This window comes from Drosophila montana, unplaced genomic scaffold (assembly GCF_035044405.1).
Source record: "Drosophila montana isolate Dmon_TW-CO22-7 unplaced genomic scaffold, ASM3504440v1 contig_402_1, whole genome shotgun sequence".
Lineage (NCBI taxonomy): Eukaryota > Metazoa > Arthropoda > Insecta > Diptera > Drosophilidae > Drosophila > Drosophila montana.
The window spans coordinates 4634651-4656303 of NW_026998739.1; the positions used below are offsets into that span (position 1 = coordinate 4634651).

At 47.7% G+C, this 21653-nt stretch overlaps 3 protein-coding genes and 1 non-coding gene across 5 annotated transcripts; 3 read left to right on the top strand and 1 right to left on the bottom strand.

The window, feature by feature from the left end:
- Positions 1-1402: 1402 nt before the first annotated feature.
- On the bottom strand, positions 1403-13223 carry LOC135439429 (microtubule-associated protein futsch). The gene is made up of 7 exons (XM_064698153.1): positions 12801-13223; positions 12373-12554; positions 11807-12280; positions 7420-11748; positions 2878-6101; positions 2717-2817; positions 1403-2649 (listed from the first exon to the last, which is right to left on the bottom strand). Exons 1-7 carry the CDS (start codon positions 13003-13005, stop codon positions 2153-2155), a joined length of 9012 nt encoding a protein of 3003 aa, XP_064554223.1. The 5' UTR covers positions 13006-13223; the 3' UTR covers positions 1403-2152.
- A 140-nt stretch (positions 13224-13363) lies between these two features.
- Positions 13364-21473, top strand: Atg18b (Autophagy-related 18b). 2 transcript variants are annotated; one of them, XM_064698155.1, is made up of 4 exons: positions 13364-13644; positions 19254-19987; positions 20045-20620; positions 20683-21473. In XM_064698155.1, exons 1-4 carry the CDS (start codon positions 13607-13609, stop codon positions 20781-20783), a joined length of 1449 nt encoding a protein of 482 aa, XP_064554225.1. In that variant the 5' UTR covers positions 13364-13606; the 3' UTR covers positions 20784-21473. The 2 variants fall into 2 exon arrangements, with proteins under 2 accessions (XP_064554225.1, XP_064554226.1); XM_064698156.1 differs by lacking the exon at positions 13364-13644 and adding an exon at positions 18824-18907.
- LOC135439216 (uncharacterized) lies at positions 15856-18173 on the top strand. Its single transcript, XM_064697891.1, has one exon. The coding sequence runs from the start codon at positions 15998-16000 to the stop codon at positions 18017-18019; it is 2022 nt and encodes a 673-aa protein (XP_064553961.1). The 5' UTR covers positions 15856-15997; the 3' UTR covers positions 18020-18173.
- On the top strand, positions 18863-19002 carry LOC135439537 (U4 spliceosomal RNA). Its single transcript, XR_010438072.1, has one exon. It is a non-coding gene; the product is annotated as a U4 spliceosomal RNA (small nuclear RNA).
- Positions 21474-21653: the final 180 nt, after the last annotated feature.

Sequence of the window (21653 nt, forward strand, 5' to 3'; positions counted from 1 at the left end):
CAGCATTATAAGACTAAAAAAGCCAAGTTTCCTTAATATATCATGATAATCATAAGTTTTTATACAAAAACCCAAATTCTTAGCTGTGAGAAACATTGCGAGAGCACAAAAAATATTAAATTTCTTGAGATCCTCTGCAAGGCTACGCTTTTTACTAACCAATCCTTTACACAATAGCTAAAAATCAATCTTCAAATCATAAAATACTTAAAACCCCGCCCAAATAAATTCAATAAAAAACTAGTAATCAAATTATAGTTTTAAGTTTCTCTGATTTTAAATTATTGCATTTAAGTTAAACAACTTATGGGTGCGAGTTGCAAACAAAAGATCCGAAAACTAGAGCTAACCTGCATGCATACATTTAATAAAATTTGAAAGCTGATGTCTGGCAAAGGTTTTACACCCGATTCCATTGTCTAAATGTTGTGCACAGTTACTTTGTTCGTAACACGCGCTGATTAGATTGCTTTTTGTTAGTATCAACAAATGCATATGCATTAAATAAATTAGAGTAGATTTGTCAATGTTAACAAACGCAAGCCAGAAATAAAACAAAGCCTTATAAAACAAAACATGTTAAAGTCGAACTATGAAATGTTTCTAAGTTTATCAACTGTAGAACTCTGCAGTTTACGTCTTTTTAAGCAAGATTATTAATTTAATAAATTGAATTATTAAGTTTAAAAAAATTGTTTGATTGAAGTATAATAAACAAGAAATCAGGCAGATAACAAGATTTTCATAGATTTTAAATACTTTTTTAAAATTGTTTAATAACATTTTTTCGGTACTCCGAAGTTTAAAAACCCTTCTAGACGAGCTTTGTAAAAGAGATATTCGACTTTGACCAATTGCTTCTAAAGGATCCATCTGATATAGTCGACCGATTTGATAATAGTACAAATAGTGAAGCTTTCAAGTGCAGAATTTCTTAAAGACCAGAAAAGTTTTTAATACAAATTAATGTTTGAAAGTTTTTTTCCGGCAGATTCTGCTCATATGTGAAGAGCATAACAAATCTCAAGTTTGTTTCAGAATATATAGAAAAACAAATAAATTTGTTATACAAAAACTAAATTTTCAATGGATTATTCCTATATGATATAGTGAGCTGATGTTGCTAAGATTCTGCAGGTATTTAAGCAGCATAGAGAAATAATTTACTGAGAAGTTTGGTTAACAAAACAGGAAAAACAAAAGATATTTTCATACAAGAACTTAATTTTCGAACGAATATTACAACGGGCAGACGGACAAGACTTTATCAATACGGTTGTTGATATTGATCAAGAATATAAATAAATATATATATACAATTTAGGAAGTGTCTCCCTCTATGCATTACATATCATATGACAACATTAAAATACCCTCTAGAAGGGTACAGAAAGCTTGCAAATATGTTTTTATATTTTTATTCAACTAATATTAGATTTATTTGATGATTTGCTTCTCTTTAATTTCATTTGTAGTATACGTCATTTTATCCATAGTTGTTAAGTAAATTAACTTTGTATAATATGCACTGTTAGTTATTTTGTAGTTTAGTTTAATTTAGTTTACTATATATACGTATATATCATATAGGGTAATGGTGTAGTAGGTATTTATATGTATATAAATTATTATCATAATTGTTTTGCAATGCTTCTATAATTGATATCGCTCGATATAATGGTCGAGCATAGGCGCAGCTAAACATTAACAAATCGAACTGGCATATATCGTACTATACAATTAAACTAAAATACTTAAGTTGTTGTTGTTGCTGTTGTTGAAGCGACTCTAGGAGCACATAGAGCATAGGGTCAAGTAAATAGGTGCCTAAACTTAAAATAAATATATATTTAATTTAATTTAAAAAAAAACCAACGAGTTGACAAATTTCCCATTGTTTTTTTTTGTCGTTGTAAAAGACTCTACGCTACTTTTATATATATATGCACTTTTTGATTGCGTGTGTGTGTGTGTGTGTATTTGTGTGTATGTGCTTGTGTGTGAGGATTGAAATTTTCAATAAGTCGCCTAAAACGGGGGCTAGCCACATGCCCCCCTTTAGCATAGGACATTCGCATACTCTACACATTATACATTTCTATATAGATCAACTACATTATATACAAGCTTGGGCTTCGGTTGCCGGCGTTTGTTATGTATCATAATCATCCTGCTGGGAGCTGAAGTAGCTCACCAGGCCGCTAAACTCGCCGACACCACCGCCCACACTGTTCGCTGCGACGGCGGTGCTGCTGCTGCCGTGCGCCGAGCTGGAATCATCCTCGGCCACGGCTGCTGGCGAATCTGCTGTTGTTGTTGTTGTTTCAGCTAGCGGCGATTTGGTATTGGAGTAGGCCTCCAGTGTGATCAGTTTCTTGCTGGTTATCACCGATGATGATTTGTGCAGCTCCGGCGTGACGGCGGCTGGCGGTGTCGGCGGTGGTGCTGTTGTGGTAGGTGGAGGCGCAACAGCTGGCGCTGTTGTTGGTGCTGGCGATTTGCCGCGCGTCAGTGCGGATACTGAATGATTTGTGGGCGTGGCAGGCGGCGGCGGTGGCGGCGCACTGACAATCACCGAACTGGGCGCAGCTGCATGCGCGGGCGGAGTGCCCAATGGTGGTGGATAGTAGCCATAGGCTGGATAGCCACCTAAATAAGATTTAAGATTGGTTTAGAATTAAGCTGGTAATTGACTTTTTTTTGTTGTGCTACTTACGCGCACCGGCTGCATAGTCCACAGGGCCGGGTCGCATATTGGCGCTGCCGGGCGGTGCCACGCGCGGCGGATAGTTGGGATTGCCATAAATGGGCGGTGCTCTATAAGCAAAATATATATTAGAACGGAAATCAAAACTCAGCTGACAGTCTTCAACCTACCTGTAGGGATTTAGATGCGGTGAAGCATGCCGCGCCGGTGGCGGACCGGCGCCATAGACGCTGGCCAAGGAGCCAGGCGGCGGTGGACCGCCATGATGCTCCGGGCCGTGCAGATAGGGCGGTGGACGCGCATTGGGCCCACTGCCAGGCGGTGCTGCCCCAGTTGACGTGGGCGGCGGTGCACCACGCAATGGCGGCGGAGCGCCATAGGTGGGCCGCAACGCGGAGCTCGGCGGCAGCGGCTGGCCATAGAAACGGGCCAGTTCCGCGCTGCTCGGATACATGCCAGCGCCGGGCGGCGGCTGTGGTGGTCCACGTGCGTGCGCCGGCGGCAGCAGCGAGGGCATGGGCATGCGCGTTATGACGGAAGCCTGCGAGACGTTGACCGACGGCGGCGCATCCTCGTGTGGCTTGAAGAGCTGTGGCGGCGCTGGCAGCGACGACGGCGGCAGCGGCGCCTTACCCGAAGGTGCTGGCTTCTCGTTGCCCACCGAGGATGTGGCGGCGGTGACAGCGGCAGCGGTTTGCTGCTTCTGCAGTTGATCCCGCAGTGGCGTGACCTTTTTTCGGCGACCACGCGGCTTGGAATCGGGCGCTGGCGCCGGCGGACGCACATTGGCTGCCGCAGCGGCGGCCTGCATCAGATGCGCTGCTGCAGCAGCCGGCATGGACATGCCCAAGGGCAGACGCTGCATGGCCGACAGCGGTTGCTGTTGCTGTGCAGGCGCATAGTTCGCGCGACTCAGCGGCTGGCCCAGCGGCGCGGAGAGAGCATTCTGCAGCAGCTGCATGGCCTGCGGCGGTGGTGCCAGATGACGCTGCAGCATTGGATGCATGCCTGGTGGCGGCTGCTGATGTTGTTGTTGCCCAGACGGCGGCGGCGGCAGCAGCGAGGCGGGTAGCCCACCTGGTGGACCATGCGGCGAGAACTGATGACGCAGCAGCGGCGGATGCATGGTGGGCATGGGCAAGCGTTTGCGCAGCGGCTCCTGCAGCCCCGAGGCGCTAGGCAACGGTTCCGGAGGCGTTGTTGCCAGCTGTTTGGACACCTTCGCTTTGGCTGGCGTGGCATGGCGCAACACCTCATCCGGTGGCGGCAGGTCACGTACAGATGACTCCGAATTAAACTGCTCGACCACCATGCGCGCAATGGCATCCTCCATATCTTCGGGCAAATCGGGCAGCTCGGTATCATCCAGCTCCGAGTCGACATCGTCCAGATCATCAATGGCCTCGCCCTTGCGATGCAGATAATCAATGTCCAGCACCTTGGCCTGACGTATCACAGACAACGGCACCGTAGACAGCGAATCACCTACACCTGCACCTGGAGTAGCGCCCACTTTGCTGGGCGTACGCTGCTTCAGCTGCTGGGAAGCGGCTGCCATTGCTGCTGCGCCTGCTGCTCCTGCGGCTGTTGAGCCCTTGATTGGGGTTAGGCGTGGCGTTGCCGCCAGCTTGGCGCCCTCGGCATTCTTTTCGGCTAGCATGCGCTTGATCTCCTCCTGCTTCTGTATGAACTTCTGGCGCTCCTCGGGCGGTGTATCGGGACGCTGTACACCCGGCTTGATGCCACCATCGGAGCTGTCATCGTCAAAGTCCTCAATGTAGGCATAGCGACGGCCTCGTGTACGCGTACGCTCATCGGAGCCGCCACCGCCGCCGCCATCATCAGAGGAAGCGGCCTTCTTCTTCTTCTTGGTGCCCTTGCCTTTGCCCTTGCCCTTGCCGGACGACTGCGCCTGCGCCGACGTTGCTGTCGTTGTTGTCGTCTTCTTTAAAGGCTGCGAACGCGGCTGTTTGCCGGAACCTTTGCCCGACATGGGCGCACCATTGGCACCCATCTGGACTTCGTCGTCGTCATCCTCTTCGTCCTCCTCCTCGCTCTCACTGATGTCATCGTCCGAATACTCGAGCTGTTTGGTCTTCTTGTTGGCGGGCTTCTTCAATTTCGGAGACTTGCGTGCGATGGCCATGGAGGATTTCTTGGCAGCGGCTGCCTTCTTGCGCTTCGATGGATGCCAGGTGCCGTCCTCGCTTTCGCTGGTTGTGTCATCACACAGATCAGCGCTGTCCATGTTCTCCGACAACTCGGAACCGTTGTCATCATCGTCGTCAGTTTCCGTTTCTGTGTAGTCGGAATCTTCTTTCTTTTTCTTCTTTTGTGATTTGTTGGCCTTGGAGCGTTGCTGCCGCTGCTCCTCCTCGTCGCTTTCGTCGCTCTCCTCCACCACAAATTTGCGATCCTTGCGGCGCTCACGTGCGGCACGTCGAGCTGCCTTGCGCTGCTTTTTGCCACGCCCGGGCCGGCGATAGACCTCCAGACTGGAATCGGAATCATCCGAGGCCGATTGCGAGCTATCCTCGTCCGAAAAACTGGAAGTTTTAAAGTCCTCATCGCTGCCATGATCTTCCTCGGAGCTAACATCCAGTGTGGTCAGTTTACGTGCCTTCTTTTTAACCGGCTGAGACGCCTTGCTCTTGGACTTGCCAACCGTTTTCAGTGGCTGCTCATCCTCGTTGTCGTCGTTGCTGTCATCCTCGTTGCTGGATTTGTGCTGCGTCTCTGACATGACCCTTGCCGCCTTGGCCTGTGCCTGAACGCCCTCCTCGGGCTCATCGTCGCCCTCCTCTTCGCGTCGCGTCTTCTCCTTGTCCGCCTCAATGATGGTGCTGATGTCCTTGCCCCTGCCCAGATTGCCAGCCCCCGCCACCTCGTCCATCTCTTTCTTTAGCGCCGAATTGATCAGATCATCGTATTCATTGAGCCGATAGCTGACATTGATCTGCCGACGCTTGCGCAGCTTGTAGATGGGCTCATCGTCCGAGTCCGAGTAGTTGCTGCTGTTGCTGCTGCTGCTATCGCTGCTGCTGGAGCTGCCCCCCGAGCGTGCTCCTCCTACGCCACCCGACTGTTGGTTGCCGCCCTTCGTGGCGCTGCTGCCGCTGTCCGATGCGTCGTTCTTGCCACCGCGACGGCGTCGAGTGCCGCGTTTAGCTGCACGCCGATTGCTGCGTCCGTCACCGCGTCGTCTCTTCGTTTTTTCCGGCTTGGAGCGCTTGTTGGCCTTGCTGGAACCATCGCCTTCGTCATCGTCATCATCATCGTCGTCATCGTCATCCTCATCGTCTTCGCCATCATCTTTGTCATCCTTCTTCTTCGCATTGGAGCGCTCCTCCAGCTCGCTGGCGGTCCGCGCAGCTGCTGCGGCTTCCGCTTGGCGCTAATAGGTTAGGATTTCATATCAGTCAAAGCATTAAGGCAGTAAAGTGAAAGGGACTTTGGTTTCTATCAACTGCAGATTCCTAAAAATTCCTTTACGATTCCATGGAAAGGGGGCGAGTCTAGAAAACATCCTGCTCCAGGCCTAAGTTACCTCAATGTGCATTCCTATTAACTTATGCGCACACAAGGAGCTATTTTTCCATAGAGTGCGTTTCCGACTTGGACATTTCCTGTCATCATTCTGCCGTTACAAACATTCCAACATCCTTGCATATCCTTCCATGCATAGAAACGCAAAAACACACAAACACACACACGCATAAAATACGCGAGCAATTTATGCTGAAGGATGTGCCTTCCTTTGGGCCTACTTTATGAGAAATGCATTCTTGAATAACTCTGGAGTTTAAAGTTCCATCTTTTCCATCATCAAATTTTCAGAGCCTAATTATAACACCCAAATGTGTGCCTATACCAAAGCGCACGAATCTAGCTTTAAGAATTCGATTTTTTGTAGCCTCTATATCTTATAAGCTCCGAGATATGATTGAAAAACCCCAATCTGAAATCGATACTTATCGATTTGATAAAAAATATAGTGATCTCTTGATGATTTGCTATGGTCTATTGTCAACCTGTGCAATAGAAAGACAAATTTGGTGTCTGTAGCTCCTTACACAAGAGCTCTCAAGCGAGATATGCTCATAAAACGGAAAGTTATTATCGATTTTTATCGATTACGTAAATATGGGTTAAGCAATCTGCACTTTCCGTAGAAGGGAAAGTGTGATTCTCTGAGATATTAGCGTTTCTTCGTACGGACAGACGAACGGGCAGACAGACGTATATGACCAGTTCGACTCAGGTGTTTATGCAGATCAGGAATACATAGACTTTGTGGGATCGGAATAGCTTCCTTCCGATTGTAATATACTCTTCAATGATTTCTGGGCTTAATAGGCAAGAGTTTTATTTTCGCGGACAAACATATTGCTTTCTACTTTAACCCCCAAGTGTTTTGTATAAGCACACAAACAATTGACTATCGATCGTTTTTGTAGGAGCTTAAGATGTTCTTCATATGAAGAAGATGAAAAGACAGACGGACAAGCTATATCGAATTAGGTCTTCGTTGAGATCATATATTTCACGGGGTCGTGGCTTTGAATACCCTCTCTTAGGGTACATACTAAGCAATAATTGATATCATGAAAATCGAAAAGGAATGTTAACTTTTTGGAAGGAATCCTCATTTGGGATCCTAGACGTTCTGGCAACCAAAATAATGTAAGAGTTTAAGTGAAGGATAATCTTACCACTGCCTCCTCTGCCAAAAGTTTCTCCTGGTGCTTGCGAGCAACCAAATCATCGAACTGCTGCAGTTTCTGCTCGAGGGCAACGATGAGCTGCTCCTGCTGGCAGGGCGGACAGTGCCAATCGCCCTCGGGTATGTAGAAGAGCACGGGACTGAGACAGGAGCAGTGATAGCCTTTGTTGCAGCCGGGCGTGTCGCACAAGAGAATCCATTCGGGATGATCCGATTTGCCGCACTTCTGGCACGCTTCGTCCGCATCTGCAGCGGCTGCGTAATCCTCCTCGTCGGCATTCTCTTTGCGCAATGTGCGTGCCCGTTTCATGGGCACCACTTGGCTGTCGTCCTCCAGTTCCGATTCAGGTGAGAATTCGTGATCGGATTTAAAAAGCGGCGAACCGGGATCTGTCTCATAGTGTGGTGGCTCTTCCTCCTCCTCCTCGGTTTCAGCCTGCTCCTCGGAGTCCGAGGACCAGCCATCCTTGCCGGGACATTTTTTCTTGATCTTCTTTTTGGTCTCTTCGGCTTCGCTGGCCGACTCGAAAGACTCGGACTCTGCCGAGGGCTCTAGCACAGTGGGATCCGATTCCTTCTCTGCCTTCTTCTTGTTCTTCAGCTGCTGTTTCATTGTGCGCAACGCCACTTCCTCCAATTTGCGTCGCTCCGCCTCCTCCTTGATCTTCTGCTGCGCTATGCGACGCGATTGACGCACCGGCGTCTCCGAGTCGTTGGTGTCAATTATGTTCGTAGTGTCCACCTCACGCTTTTTGCGCGGACCCCGGCCACGCCCCACGCCAGCTGGCTTTGCAATCTCCTCCTTGGGCTCTGAACTCTTTGGTTTTTCCGCTGGCTCTTCAGACTCCTCCTTGCTTTTAGGCTCTTCCTCGATCGTTAGCTCCTCCTCAGCGAGTGGATCACTTTTGGATTCCTCCTGGGGTTCCTCCTTTGTTTTAGCTGTTTGCGGCTGCTCCTCCTCCTCGCGCTTCTCCTCGTCCTTCACATCCTCTTCAATTTTAAGTGGATCTTCTTTGATATGCTGCTTGATTTCAACGACGGGCTTTTCTTTGGGGCCACCCCTGGTGCGCTTGGGCTGCGGCAGCTCCGAATAGACAACTGCGGCGCCACCGCGACGTCCAGAGCGCCGTCCCAAGGACTCGGCTGGTGGTGGCGTATCCTCCTTAGCAGCTGGTGGTGTTGCCTGCTTGACCAGCTGCGCCTCCTTTTTAACCGACGGTGGCGTCGCTTGCTTGCCGGGAGGGGTTGTTGCTTTTTTGACTGGAAGCGTTTCCTGCTTGACAGGAGCAGCTGCAGCTTGCTTGATAGGTGGAGGTGATGCTTGCTTCACGGGTGGAGGCGTTGCCTGCTTCACGGGTGGAGGTGTTACTTGCTTTACGGGAGGAGCTGCAGCTTGCTTCACGGGTGGAGGTGTTGCTTGCTTTACGGGAGGAGCTGCAGCTTGCTTCACAGGTGGAGATGTTGCTTGCTTTACGGGAGGAGCTGCAGCTTGCTTCACAGGTGGAGATGTTGTTTGCTTCACGGGAGGCGGCGTTGCCTGCTTTACGGGTGGAGGTGTTGCATGCTTGACGGGAGTAGGTGCTGCCTGAATAACGGGTGGAGGTGTTGCTTGCTTGACGGGTGGAGGTGTTGCCTGCTTGACGGGTGGAGGTGTTGCTTGCTTCACGGGAGCAGCTGCAAATTGCTTCACAGGAGGCGGTGTTGCCTGCTTGACGGGTGGAGGTGTTGCTTGCGTAGCCGGCGGCTGTGGTGTCGACTGCTTCACTGGCTGTGACTGCTGAGGTGCTGATGTGGGCAGTTCCTCCTCTAGAAATTGCTGATCATTATTGCGCTTGAGTTTCTCGCTAGTTGCGGGCAACTCTTCGCCGCTAGCGCTGGCCTCCTTGGACTCTTTGGCTTCCTCGCTGCTGCGCCGTTTGCGTTGCAGTGTGGACTCAAAGCCTGGGTTAACTGGCGCTGGACCGACAACTGTTTCACTGTTGGTGCGCTTTCTGGGTATGGCCTCCTCGTCGCTCTCCTCCTGACGGATTTGGGTAAGCAAATTTTTTTTCAGCGGCTTCGTAATGGGCGACTTTTTGGGCGGTGTAAAGGGCACCGGTTCGACTTTTGCCACTGCGGGCGGCGTGACCTCGTTGACTGGCTGCGTCATCGTCGTTGTCATGGTCGCCGGATTCGGCGGTGGCGGTTGCGCCGGCTTCTGCTCGGGCAACTCTTCTTTTGGCTTTTCTGGCGTCTTTTTCAATTTCTTCTCAATTATTTCGGCCAGTGTGGGCTTTTGCTTAACCGGATTGGGCTTCTCCAGATGACGTTTGGGCGCAATGATCTTGCGGCGACTGCGCGCATCTTCCTCGCCACTCGAGGAGGTGGTCTCCTCGATTTGTGTTTTCTGCGCCTCCACCTTGCGACGCACCTCAACGTTGGTGATCTTTGGGCGCATTTTGATGCGCTTACCGCCAATATCCAAATCGTCATCGTTGTCCAAAGCATCCAAGTGTTGCTGCTGCTCATCCTCCAGCTGAAGCTCGCCATGTACGTCCAGTTCGCTTTCGGATGTGGACTGACGCGCTGCGGGCGCTGCAAACTCGGCCAGACGACGCTTGCGATTGGGCAGCAGCATTAGTTTTCTGTCCTGGCTCACGGGCGCGGCACTTGAGACCGCAATTCCTGGCTTGCTGTCCTTGGTTTCCTTTGCTTCACAGCTCTGCTCTAGGGATTTGTTTTCTATAGGCTTTTCAGGCTTGACGTTTTGATTATCTGTTGGGTTTACGACCTTCGAGGTGCTAGGCAATTCATTTTGTACTGTCTCCGATAACTCTTTGTTGTTGCCACTCTCAGCAGCCGGGTCATCAGCAGGTATTGATATTTTAGCAGTAGCAGCAGCAGTTACGTCGGCTTCAACGATTTGTGCTCCATTTGCAGCTGGCTCAACAGATTCGCTGATAATTGCAACTGCTGGTGCCTGCTGTGGCTCAGTTTGTTCGTTTGCAATCGTTTTCGTGTTGTTTTTCAGAGTTTCTTTAACTGGTTCAGCTGCAGGTTCTGCGTTCTTTTCAGCTGCCGTTGCATCATCAATGGGCTTAGGGGCTTCTTCTCCTTCGGCATGAATTTTGTTTAGTTTCTTAATATCTTCATCAGTTTTTTCAGCTACAAGTGGAAGCTTCTTTCTGGATTCCAGATCATCTGCCTCTTTTGTTGTTTCAATTTTAATGCTTTCCCTAACTATTTCCAGCGCTTCGTCTGCCGTTTCTATCAGCCGCACCTTGTAAACTTGTTCGACGTTTTCTTCGGATTTTTCAGGCTTTTCCTCCATTTGTTCATTTGAGATTTCTTGTGTTGCACTTGGCTTTTCAGTCGCAATTTCGACTGGCTTTTCCGTTGGTTCTGGTGTTGCATCCTTTTCTTCAGCTTCAATTTTGCCACTTTCAAAGCTTGGCTGGGATTTTGTTTCCAGCTCTTGCTGCTGCTCCGGGGACTCATTTCCATTGAGCACTGGTGCCACGTTCTTTTCGTTTTCTGCCGCGATTTCAGCCGGTTTAAGGCTCTCTCCATTTGTTTTCTCTGGCTCTGTCTCCGGCTCGCCTATGCTATCGAATATGCTGCGTTTAGTTTCCTGCTTTGGCGTCTGTTTAATGGGACTTAGTTTAAGGCAGCCTGGCTCGCCGAAAAAGAACGTCGCCTTTGGCTCGGTCTTTGCTGGGGGCTCTTCCTCGGCATTGGTTTCCGTATTGCCATTGCCAACCAGGCACTCAGCGCCGCTGCCTGAGCCGAGCACATAGTAGAGCGGTTCAACGATTGTCTCGCCCACAGGCGCATCCAATTCCTCATTAGCTGCAAAGTCGCTAAGAAACTGTATATCATCTGGCAATGCCTGGCAGTCACGACCGGCTCCCTGGCCGCGAACTATTAACGTAGGCTCTTCAATGGCTTCGCCGACTTCATCATCATTATCATCATCATCATCATCCTCATCATCTTCATCTTCATCATTTTCATCGTCTTCGTTAAATTTTCGCTCGTTTTCATCCTCGTCAGCAGCAGCACTATCAAGTGATTCTTCTTCGCCATCTAGCGATTCCTCCTCCTCCTCCTCGCCCTCATCCAACTCCGAGTCTTCCGAGTCGACTTCGTTATCATCTTCGGATTTGGTGCTTTCATAGCGACTGGGCTTCTTAATACGTTTTGTGTCCAACAGTGTGGGTCGCTGCTTCTTATGTTGTTCCTCCGACGCCAACGGTGGACTGCCGTCCGAATCCTCCAACGGCCGTTTCTTAGCCGGCGCTGGCGAGCCGCTCAGTTTGGCCTGAGTTATTAGCAGCGGCTGCAATGGATTTTTGGGTAATTAGAGTATTTTGGTGAATTTCAGCTTATATACTCACCTTGACCTTCTTGGGCTTCAGATCCGGTTCCGTTTGCTCCTGCTGCTGCTGCTGCTCGGGCGTACGCAGCTTGATCTTTAAGTTGGGTACCTTTGCCTCGTGCGAATCATCATCCTGTTCCGACCGCTGTTCTCCGGTTGCAGCCGGCTGCGGTGCATTCTGACTGCTGCTGCTGCTGCTTGTAGTATCCTCATCCGCCTCACCGATATCCTTGGAGGGCAGAACGACCTCGTTGCCGCGCAAGCGTGCAATTAAATTCACAAATTCATCTCGATTGGTGGCCACCACCTGCCATATCTCCTCGTCCAAATGCTCCTGATAAATGCGCAAATTGCAGTCCCCATCCTGTGTTAGCCAGTAGGCGTGGCCCAAACGATCACGCCCTATTGGCTGTGCACGCAATGTGCTCGCATTTTGCGTCAGAATGTTCGCACGAAATTTGGCATTACGCTCGAATTGGCTCTCAAGCAGTTCCTGAAAGCGAAGAATTGAAGCATTAATATCAAACTTTTTAATTGAAAAATTAAATTAAATTTGCAAATTTTCTCTGCCGCCTTTATACTCACGCGTAGGATACGCAGTTTGACCTTCAGGCTGGAGTTGCGATAACCGAATCGCTCAATCTCCCAGGCATCCTGCAGGGAGTAGCCGAAACAGAATTTGCTCACCGATGATTCCCAACTTTTTTCGTGCACCGTTTTGCGTGTTTTACGCAACAGCTTAATGTGCATATCGCGCAGTTCGGCGACTGAAAGAGAAAAACAGTGTATGTGTGAAAAGTTGATCGAAATGTTTTGATTGTTGTTTTTGTTATTGTTTTCTTTTTCAGCTGCATTTTTTTCGGTCTCCGCTTTGCTCCATACCAAACAATAATACAAACAAGCAAGCATTCCTCTCTCTCTCTCTCGCTCTCTCAATCGCGCACACATACACGCACATACACTACTCGCACAGTTGCATATATATGCACGCACATACATACATAAATACGTACCTTCATCGTTGTTTGTCAACCACTCCTGCAAATGCTTGAAATTTGGCAAAGCCAAGCCCAAATCTTTGGCAAATTTTTGAAAAAATGCACAAATTACTGCAAAATCTGGATCGTTTGCACATGAATGTAGCGTTGTGGTTAATGCATCGTCATCTTTATCTTTACATTCTTCTTTACATTCAGCCGTAGCTGAAGACGCCGCCATTTTTCATGCGTCTGCTGAAAAAATGTGTAAGGCCCTCAAAATCTTGTAAACTACACTTGCAAAATAGCAACAATAGTACAAAGAACGCACAGCATTTGTTTAATCTTCAAGTACACTTAATGCACAGAGTTTTATTGCACGAATTAAGCATAATTTTAATTACTTTTATACTATTACTTTATTTTTCGACGCATGAGAACCGATAGGCGACCGATAAACTGTGGTGGTCGGACAATTTGCCCAGACTAGTGATGAGCAAACTTTACTCACTTGACGAAACTACTCGATTGGTGCTGTCAAGCTCAATTATCCATTAGTATATTAACATTTGTTTGAAAATGTAACAGAAGCAAATAAGAAGAGCGTAGAAAAACAACAAAGACGGACAAAAACAACGTTGAAAATCGAATTTGTAGCTTAACATTTAAAATATCAACATACAGTGTTATCTCTTTGTGTATTTTTGCGTTTTTCAATGTGAAAAGAGCAATAACAAATTAAATCAAAGTCGAATTAAAGCAAACGAAAAATAAAAACGCAAGTGAAAGTGTGTGAAATACGATATATAAAATTGATAAAACAGCTGTAACAGATTGCTAAAATGGCAGCATATCAAATGAATTTTAACCAGGATTTTACGTAAGTTACAACAAATTAAACACCATATCTGTCCCCCCAGCAAACACCAATAGACATATTCAAAAGCCTTCCTTGGATATAATAAAGGTCATTATGGCGAAAAAAAATGCAGCAAAAAATCTGTCAGATACACCCAACGACAAATGAGACAAGTAAACAAGCGTAACAGCTGCTGGGAGCGGGGGCGGTTACGGGAGCGGAAACAATGGCTGCTAATAGCTGAACTGTAACAGAGCCTATCAGTACGAGTGTGTGTGCGTGTGTGTGTGTGTGTCAGTGTGTATGCGAGCGTGTATTGGCGTCGTTTTGCTTATTAGAACATGCAAACAACCAGTTCTAATAAGAATGACATGCATACATTTATTATGAAATATAGGTAATGGCAAACTAGTCAAGAACACTAGCCAGCAAAGTAAATCACGAAAATAGTTACGAGTGATGGACTATTATTATTTGTTTAATATTTATTGTTATCAAATTGGGTCCATTTAAGCCAAAGTAAATCTGACATCATCTTAACATTTACAAAAAATGTAAAGTCTCAAATTGTTGGTTTTTCTAGACAGTGTAATAAGCTTGAATGCACCAATACACCAACACAAGCATACACACATACTGAAAATGCGCAACAGCTGATGCTGTCTTCTTTTTATATATTATACTTTTTCATTTGTTTTGTTGCTGCTGCCTTTGTGACTTGCAAACTGAATAAACTTGTTCAATTAGTTTGAAATTTGTTGTTGTATTTGAAAGATTGTTTATTTTTGCTCAGCTGATGTCATATTGAGGTTAGCTTACTGGCAAAACCACCGTTACTTGCTGACACAAAACTATTAGACTGCTCTCCCGTTCTCGCTCTTTCTCACACTCTCTATGGCTCTGTCCCCAGGCAAAGTGCAAGTGACGCACACAGAAGCAGCAACAACAAAAACAATCAATATATGTATTACTGCTTATTGCGAAAATCCGAAAAAGAAAAACACTTAAAGCATGTATGTATGTATTTGGCACAAATACACATATGCGTACACACTTACATACATTATTGAACGCAATTATACGAGGCACACCAACAAACCTGATGGTCGCGCGTCATAAAGCGAGAACAAAGAGCTCATGCAGTGAAAAAGAGATAGCATGCAAACGCTTTCTAATCAGAACAAATCAATTAGCTTTCAAAAGCGCGACGCGGGTGAATGCACTGTACAAAAAAAACCAATTAGACATTTCGCTTGCATTTGATTGCCAAGTTCAAGGGCACAGGTGCAGGGGGGGGGGGTATTGGAGGCTGATAACGGCAAGGCACAAAAAACACGTGTTGCGAAGCTGCCATTGTCCAGGGGCCACGAATAGTGCAGCTTAGCATTTCATAATATTTCTGTTTTCATGTTTTTGTTTACACCAGCTGTTTACGCGGTTTGCCGTTTCGCTTTGTTTTGCGTTATTTTTTAATATACCCTGTTGATACACTATCTGAAGTGTTTTTAGGTTCTGACTTAACTTATGACTCTCTTTCTTACATAAGCAAGGAGTATTTAAACTTCGGCATGTTTCTTTTGCATTTAATGCGAATGAACCTGAGCTTTTTATTTATGAGTCAATTGTGTTTTTATCATGCATTTTACGGCTGTGATTCGAGTGCGTCATTTCACAATTTTACACAAATATTATTGTTAAATCTGCGTAAAATTAAGCTTTAGTTAGTTGTTAGTAAACAACACAAAAGAGGCGCGCGCAAAAAAACAAAATACAAACAAACCGCAAACAAGGCCGTCGTGTTATCGGTTTGCAAAAGGGGTCTGGGTCTCATAGTGTGTGAGTGTGAGTGTGACCTTGAGCCCCTTTTGCGACGACGCCTTTTGCCGAGAAACTTGTTTTGATTCCAAAAAAGAAGCAAAAAACTCAGAAAACCTCTATAATAGCATATCGTCTGAGCCGAAACACACACGTGTTGCGCTCAGCATGAGATTTGCTGCTCTCGTATAAAGAAACGTGCCTGAAATATAATTTGACATAAATATTAAGCACAAACGTTTCCATGGCCAGCAACGGTTGTGCATAATATTAAGTGCAAAAAAAGAAAACAATCAAAACAAATCAAAAGCTTTTTGTAGCTGAATTCAAAGTGCGCGCTCTTGCGAGCGTTTTGCAACACTGTCGCCGCTGACTGAGTGTGGCAGCGTAACACACAAAATAAATACCAAACACAAAAAATATACCAAATCGCAGCAAGCGCACGCAAAACATAAACAACAACAAAAGCAAATTGCATTTGACATTGAAAACGCGGAAATTGGAAAATAATTGGATAATTAAATAGCTGAAGGGTGTGAAAAATCAATCATTACATGCCATGGAGCAGCGCGCCAATTTCCTAGCCCTGACGCTGCTGGACGCACTCGAGGACGAGAACGAATCGGATATATTCTCCATGCTGGACCGAAACACCATCAATGCCGGAATTGTGCCCTGCGAGCGCGGAATCGCACCGCTGCACTACGTGTGCGGCATGCCGAACGAGCAGCTGGCCGCGCGCATACTGGAGCGCTTCCTCGCCAGCGATCGGCTGGACGTGAATGTGCGCTGCGACGGCAACATGACGGCGCTGCACATAGCCGCGATCTATGGCCGGGTGGAGCTGGTGCGTCTGCTGCTGGAGCGCGGCGCCCGGCCGGATATCGAGGACGATGAGCACAAGCTGGCCGTGCACTATGCCATTGACGAGTGCCACTTCGAGGTGCTGCAGCTGATGCGCGACCACATCCTCAGGGAGAAGCAGGCGCAAAAGCTGCAACAGCAGCAGCTCGTGACGCCCAAGTCGGGCATCAAGTACAATCATGACGTTACCTCGCCCTACTACATCAACATAACGCACAGGCGTGGCAGGCCGCAGCCAAAATTTCCAGATATCGCGGATCCGGAGCAGTCGGTTAATCTGTTTACGCTAACACGCGATCATCTGGCGGAGCTGACGCACAGCCAGGAGGAGGCGTCGTCTTGCGGACGACGTACGCTGATCGAAAGCTGGCGCGATAAGGTGGAGCGTTCACGTGCACGCAAATCGCTGCTGCAGACCGAGCACGTTGAGAGCCTGGTGGAGCAGGCCATGGCCCAGCCGGACTTTAGCTTCGAGGAGCATGTGCAGCAGGCGTTGCGCCAGGCGGACGAGCAGGAGAGGCAGCAGCAGCAGGAACAAGCGGCGCCAACTGAAGGCAGCAGCGCCGCCTTCGGTCAGCTAGTGGAGCAAGTGGCGCAGGCTTGCGTCCTGGAGCAGAGCTACCACACGGCCCCGGAAGAGCCAACGGAAGACAAGTCCTACTATCTGCAAATGACCGAGGCCTACGTGCACACGGACGACGAGAATGGACTCGTCTTCTATGAGACCAAGCTGCTGCAGAATGTGGCCAAATCCAAGCAGCAGCGGCTGGCGGCGCCGCCAGCCAAGGTGCAGCTGGACAGCAGCGCCAGCACAAATGTGAGCCTGCCGCTGGACTACGAGACGGATGCACTGCGTGCGGAACTGACACAGCTGGGCGCCCCGCCCGTCGGCCCCATCACGCACACCACCAAGCGGCTGTACATTAAGCAGCTGATCAAGTACAAGCGGAACACGGCCGCTCTGCTGGCGGCGCAGCGGCACGCGAAGGCGGCGCAGATCAAGTACTCCGTGGAGCTGCACCATACGCTGCGCTCCCGGGCGGACTTCGAGCGAATCGAGCGGTATATGGCGCACGAGTGCGCCTCGGCCGCGCACTTTGCCACGGCTGCGGCGGGTGGCCGCCAGCTGCGCGAGGGTCATCTGAAGCAGAGCTTCATTTATATGCTGATTGATCCGCGCATCTCGAGGAATTTGCCGGGCGAGCGCAGCTTTCTCGATCCGCTGAGCATTTGGTCGCGCTTTCTGGATGCCATTTTCTACGTGGGCAAGGGCAAATCCTCCCGGCCGTATGCCCATCTCTATGATGCAATGCGTCAGCATACGCGCGCCCACCTGCAGCAGCCGGCGACGGGAAAGAAGCGCGTCGGACGCTGCCTGCTAATGCCGGAGATTTTCAAGTCGCCGCCGCCGCCGGGCAAGGCGGGCAGCAAGAAGCTGCAGCGCATCCTGGACATCTGGCAGCATGGCAGCGGCGTCGTCTGCCTGCATGTGTTCCACAATATTCTGCCCACAGATGCGTACACGCGCGAGGCGTCCATCATAGACGCCCTCGGTCTCGCGCATTTGACGAACATGAAGCGCGGCGATTACTATGGTCCGGCCCAGATCTGGACCATGAAGCAGAAGAAGCAGCTGGGAATCGCTCTGCTGCACAAGGCCATGCACATCTATTTGGCGGAGGGCGAATCCCAGTTGTCGCCCAGTGATTTAATTTAGGTTTAGCAGTTTAGCAATAAGTACCAAGTTCAAAGTGTAAAGGTGCGGCAAGGCTATCTTTTACCCGGATCTCAGTTCAAAAATGTGTCTAGTTTAATTAAATAAAAATCTCATAAGAATAGACAAAATAGAGAAATGACCTAAATAAGCACAACGCTGGTATTTCCTTTTTTTTTTGGTATTTGGTATTTTTTGTCATGTATTGCTGTCACACTCTAGCACACGGCTGCTACTTGTTGCAGCGGTTTTTGTTGTTATTTGATTTTTATATTTACGCAAACGCAATAATAATATTCTGTATATATTAACCTATTTGGCAACAATTGCTTATTACACATAACTTTTTATTTTTATATATAATCAATGTTTAATTACGGCTTTATATGCTTTGCTGTGCTGCCAAACAACAATGTGCGAAGTAGTGCGAGTTCGAATGCCAAAGCAGGCATATCGTAAAAATATTTTATTAAATATTTTAAATAGTCAAATTTACTTTTTTTAATTTTATTATTTAAAAATGCCCCCCTCATTTACGTTGTGAAAACTGCCTTTGAAGCAGCTGTCACTGACCCCAACAACCCTCTCAAATGCAATCTACCCTCCCCGCACCGACACCATCCGTTACTCAAAGATTCCGACATTACAAAAAAACAACAAAGAGGGATGTAGTTGCCGGCAAAATACGCACAAACAACAACAAAAATGCAGCCCAAAAGCATGCTATACAGATGGCAACAACAATACGTTTCACAGCTTGGTATATTTATGTGTATGTCACTTAGAATTCTCAACTGGTTGTAGCTGTGCGTGCATGGAGTAGTCGTTGTTTTGCAGTGCTAGGTTATCTTTGCGCAGAGGCGATATCGTAACCAATGAAGTTCTACTGAGGTGCGATTATTGCTAGTTGAAAACTTTAACCAATACCCCGCCATGGGGACGTGAAATACCGTCCACTACGGCAATTTTTGGAAGCCCGAGAGGGCTAATTTTAAAATAAATACGATGTTAGATTACAGAGCCATGTAAAAGAGAGAGAGGCGTTCAGCTTCAAGCCTGGCTTTAGATGTTTTTCTGCAGTCCGCAAATGTCGAAGTTCTATGTTGACTCGGCTACTCTTAACATTGGATTTAGCTAAGCAACACTGATAAGACATTATAACATAAGTGTTGAGTAGTGTTTAAGAAATATAGTATATTTAATATACTGAGCGTATCCCATTACTTACCGTCCGCAGTTCCCTATCGGTGCTGAGCAGCACTGGCCTGCGCCTGTACTCGATTGGAGGCCAGGACAAGGTCGAGGAGATCTTTGCCAAGGAGAACACAGAGCAAATACGGATTGTGGAACGGCTATTCAACAGTTCGCTGGTGGTGCTGGTCACCGCACAGAAGCCCAACTGCCTGAAGATGCTGCACTTTAAGAAGAAACAGGACATTTGCAATTGCTTCTATCCGTCGGAGATACTGTGCGTGCGCATGAACCGGCAGCGTCTGATTGTCTGCCTGGCGGAGAGCATACACATACACGATATACGCGACATGAAGATCCTGCACTCGATTGAGAATATAGCGCCAAATGAACAGGGCCTGTGCGCGCTCTCGCTCAACTCGCATTTGGCCTTTCCCATCTGTCAGTCCAGCGGCGAGCTGCGCATCTTCAATGCCCACAAACTGCGCACGGGCATGACGATTAAGGCGCACGACACGCCCCTTTCGGCATTGACCTTCTCGCCCAGCGGCGCACTGCTGGCCACCGCGTCCGAGCGCGGCACTGTGATACGCGTCTTCTGCGTAAAGAACGGCCAGCGGGTGCAGGAGTTCAGGCGCGGCGTGAAGCGCTGCGTGCGGATCGCATCTCTGGTATTTGCGGCGGGCGGTGACTATCTGTGCGCCTCCTCCAACACGGAGACGGTGCATGTCTTCAAGATCGATGCGCGGGCTGTGGAGGCGGCGGAGCTGAAGGCCATTGGTGAGTGTTACGTCCTGAGCAAAACCCATTTCAGAAAATTAACTGATTGTCTTACAGCTGAAGTGGCTGCCAAATCGGACAAGGAAGCGACGACGACGACGACAACGACGACGACGGCGACGACGACAGCGACCGGGATTGCGGAGGCAGCAGCTGAGGAGGCGCCCGCAGCCAGCTGGGGCGGCATGTTCACCAAGGCGGTGTCCTCGCTGCTGCTGCCCGCCCAGGTGAGCGATGTGCTGGCCCAGGATCGCGCCTTTGCTACGGTGCAGCTGCCGCAGCCGGGCCTCAAGAACATCTGTGCGCTGACGCGCATCCAGAAGGAGCTGCGTCTGCTGATTGCCTGCGAGGACGGATTCCTTTATATGCACGACTTCAATGCGGAGCGCGGTGGCGCCTGCAAACTGCTGGCGGTGCACGATCTGCGCGGCGCCCTCGAGGATGTCATTGAACTGCAGCTGAGCGAAAGCGTGCTGAAGACGCAATCAAAGACGCTGCCGGCCACACTGCCGCAGCAATCGCTGACCATGCTGAAGAGCTGTGCGGCCAGTGTGCTCATCGAGAATCCAGATCCTGTGGCGGACAACAGCTATGCGGCCATACTGCGCGGCGAGCAGGCGGATGCCATGTCCGGTGAGTTTATAATATAGTATATCCAAATCTGGTCAAAGAGTCATCATTATTGTATTTTGTAGATTCCGCCAAGTTTCGCAAGCTGTGCGATGCCATTGACACGCCCACAAAGCTGTACGATGAGCGCCAGTTCCCGCCCGTGGCCATTACGGCCAAGGATTGACGACCACGTCGGCACAGCCAAAGGGACATTGTGTTTCTGGACAAAGCACAGTGTGATTAAAAGCGCGCGCTCTCTGCATTTCTGAAAATCCAAAAACTATATTGAAAAATCTTTAAAAAAAAAAAAACCTACCCAAAAAAATTTAGCAAAATATTTAAAGCAATTTAACTTAGTTACCACAAAATAATTTTAAACAAAAAAAAAAAACACAAAATACTCGAAAGAGAAAAATTACAAAAAAAAAGTATTTTAGTTTTATGTAATTAATTTTTTTTCGCTCTGTAATATTTTTGTTTTCAACAATTTGTATATAACTGAAACTGAAGTTTCTATTTAGAATTCCTCCGAATATCTCATTCCGTAAGCTCTGCTCTCTCCCTTTCTCTATCTCTTGCTCTCACTTCTCTTCATACTCAATTATGAAAACTTTGTATAATATAAATATTTATTAGTAGGCGAGGAGCAACGTTTTTCTTTAAGTGTATAAGTTATAGTTCAAAAGAAGCTCAAAAATCCAAAAAAAAAAACAAAACAAAAAAAAGGAAGTTGGAGAGAAAAATAATCAACTAAATGTACCTTAAAAAATGAGCAACAAGAAACGTATTCAATTAGCTTTGCAAGTAAATATTATATGTGTAACAATAAATATTAATAAAATATTGCAAATATTTAAAAAAAATGAAAAAATAAGTATTAAAAAAAATGTTGATTTAAGAAACCGAAATATTCACAATATCGAAGCAACTAGATTTAAATAAGTACATATTAAAAGGTATACAATCTGAGATTCACAATCAATTAATTTAAAATATGTTCAAAACCGAAAATCAAACAAGCAGCAAATTTAAACAAACCAAGTCAATATGCCCG

Bases quoted from the DNA above. Each gene is read 5' to 3' on its own strand.
- LOC135439429 (XM_064698153.1), bottom strand. From the start codon at position 13,005: ATGGCGGCGTCTTCAGCTACGGCTGAATGTAAAGAAGAATGTAAAGAT. The intron at 12,281-12,372 runs GTGAGTATAAAG...CTTCGCTTTCAG, and splicing joins TCAAACTGCGTATCCTACGC to GAACTGCTTGAGAGCCAATT. The intron at 6,102-7,419 runs GTAAGATTATCC...CTAACCTATTAG, and splicing joins TTTTGGCAGAGGAGGCAGTG to CGCCAAGCGGAAGCCGCAGC.
- Atg18b (XM_064698155.1), top strand. From the start codon at position 13,607: ATGGCAGCATATCAAATGAATTTTAACCAGGATTTTAC. The intron at 13,645-19,253 runs GTAAGTTACAAC...TACCGTCCGCAG, and splicing joins AATTTTAACCAGGATTTTAC to TTCCCTATCGGTGCTGAGCA. The intron at 20,621-20,682 runs GTGAGTTTATAA...TGTATTTTGTAG, and splicing joins GCAGGCGGATGCCATGTCCG to ATTCCGCCAAGTTTCGCAAG.
- LOC135439216 (XM_064697891.1), top strand. From the start codon at position 15,998: ATGGAGCAGCGCGCCAATTTCCTAGCCCTGACGCTGCTGGACGCACTC.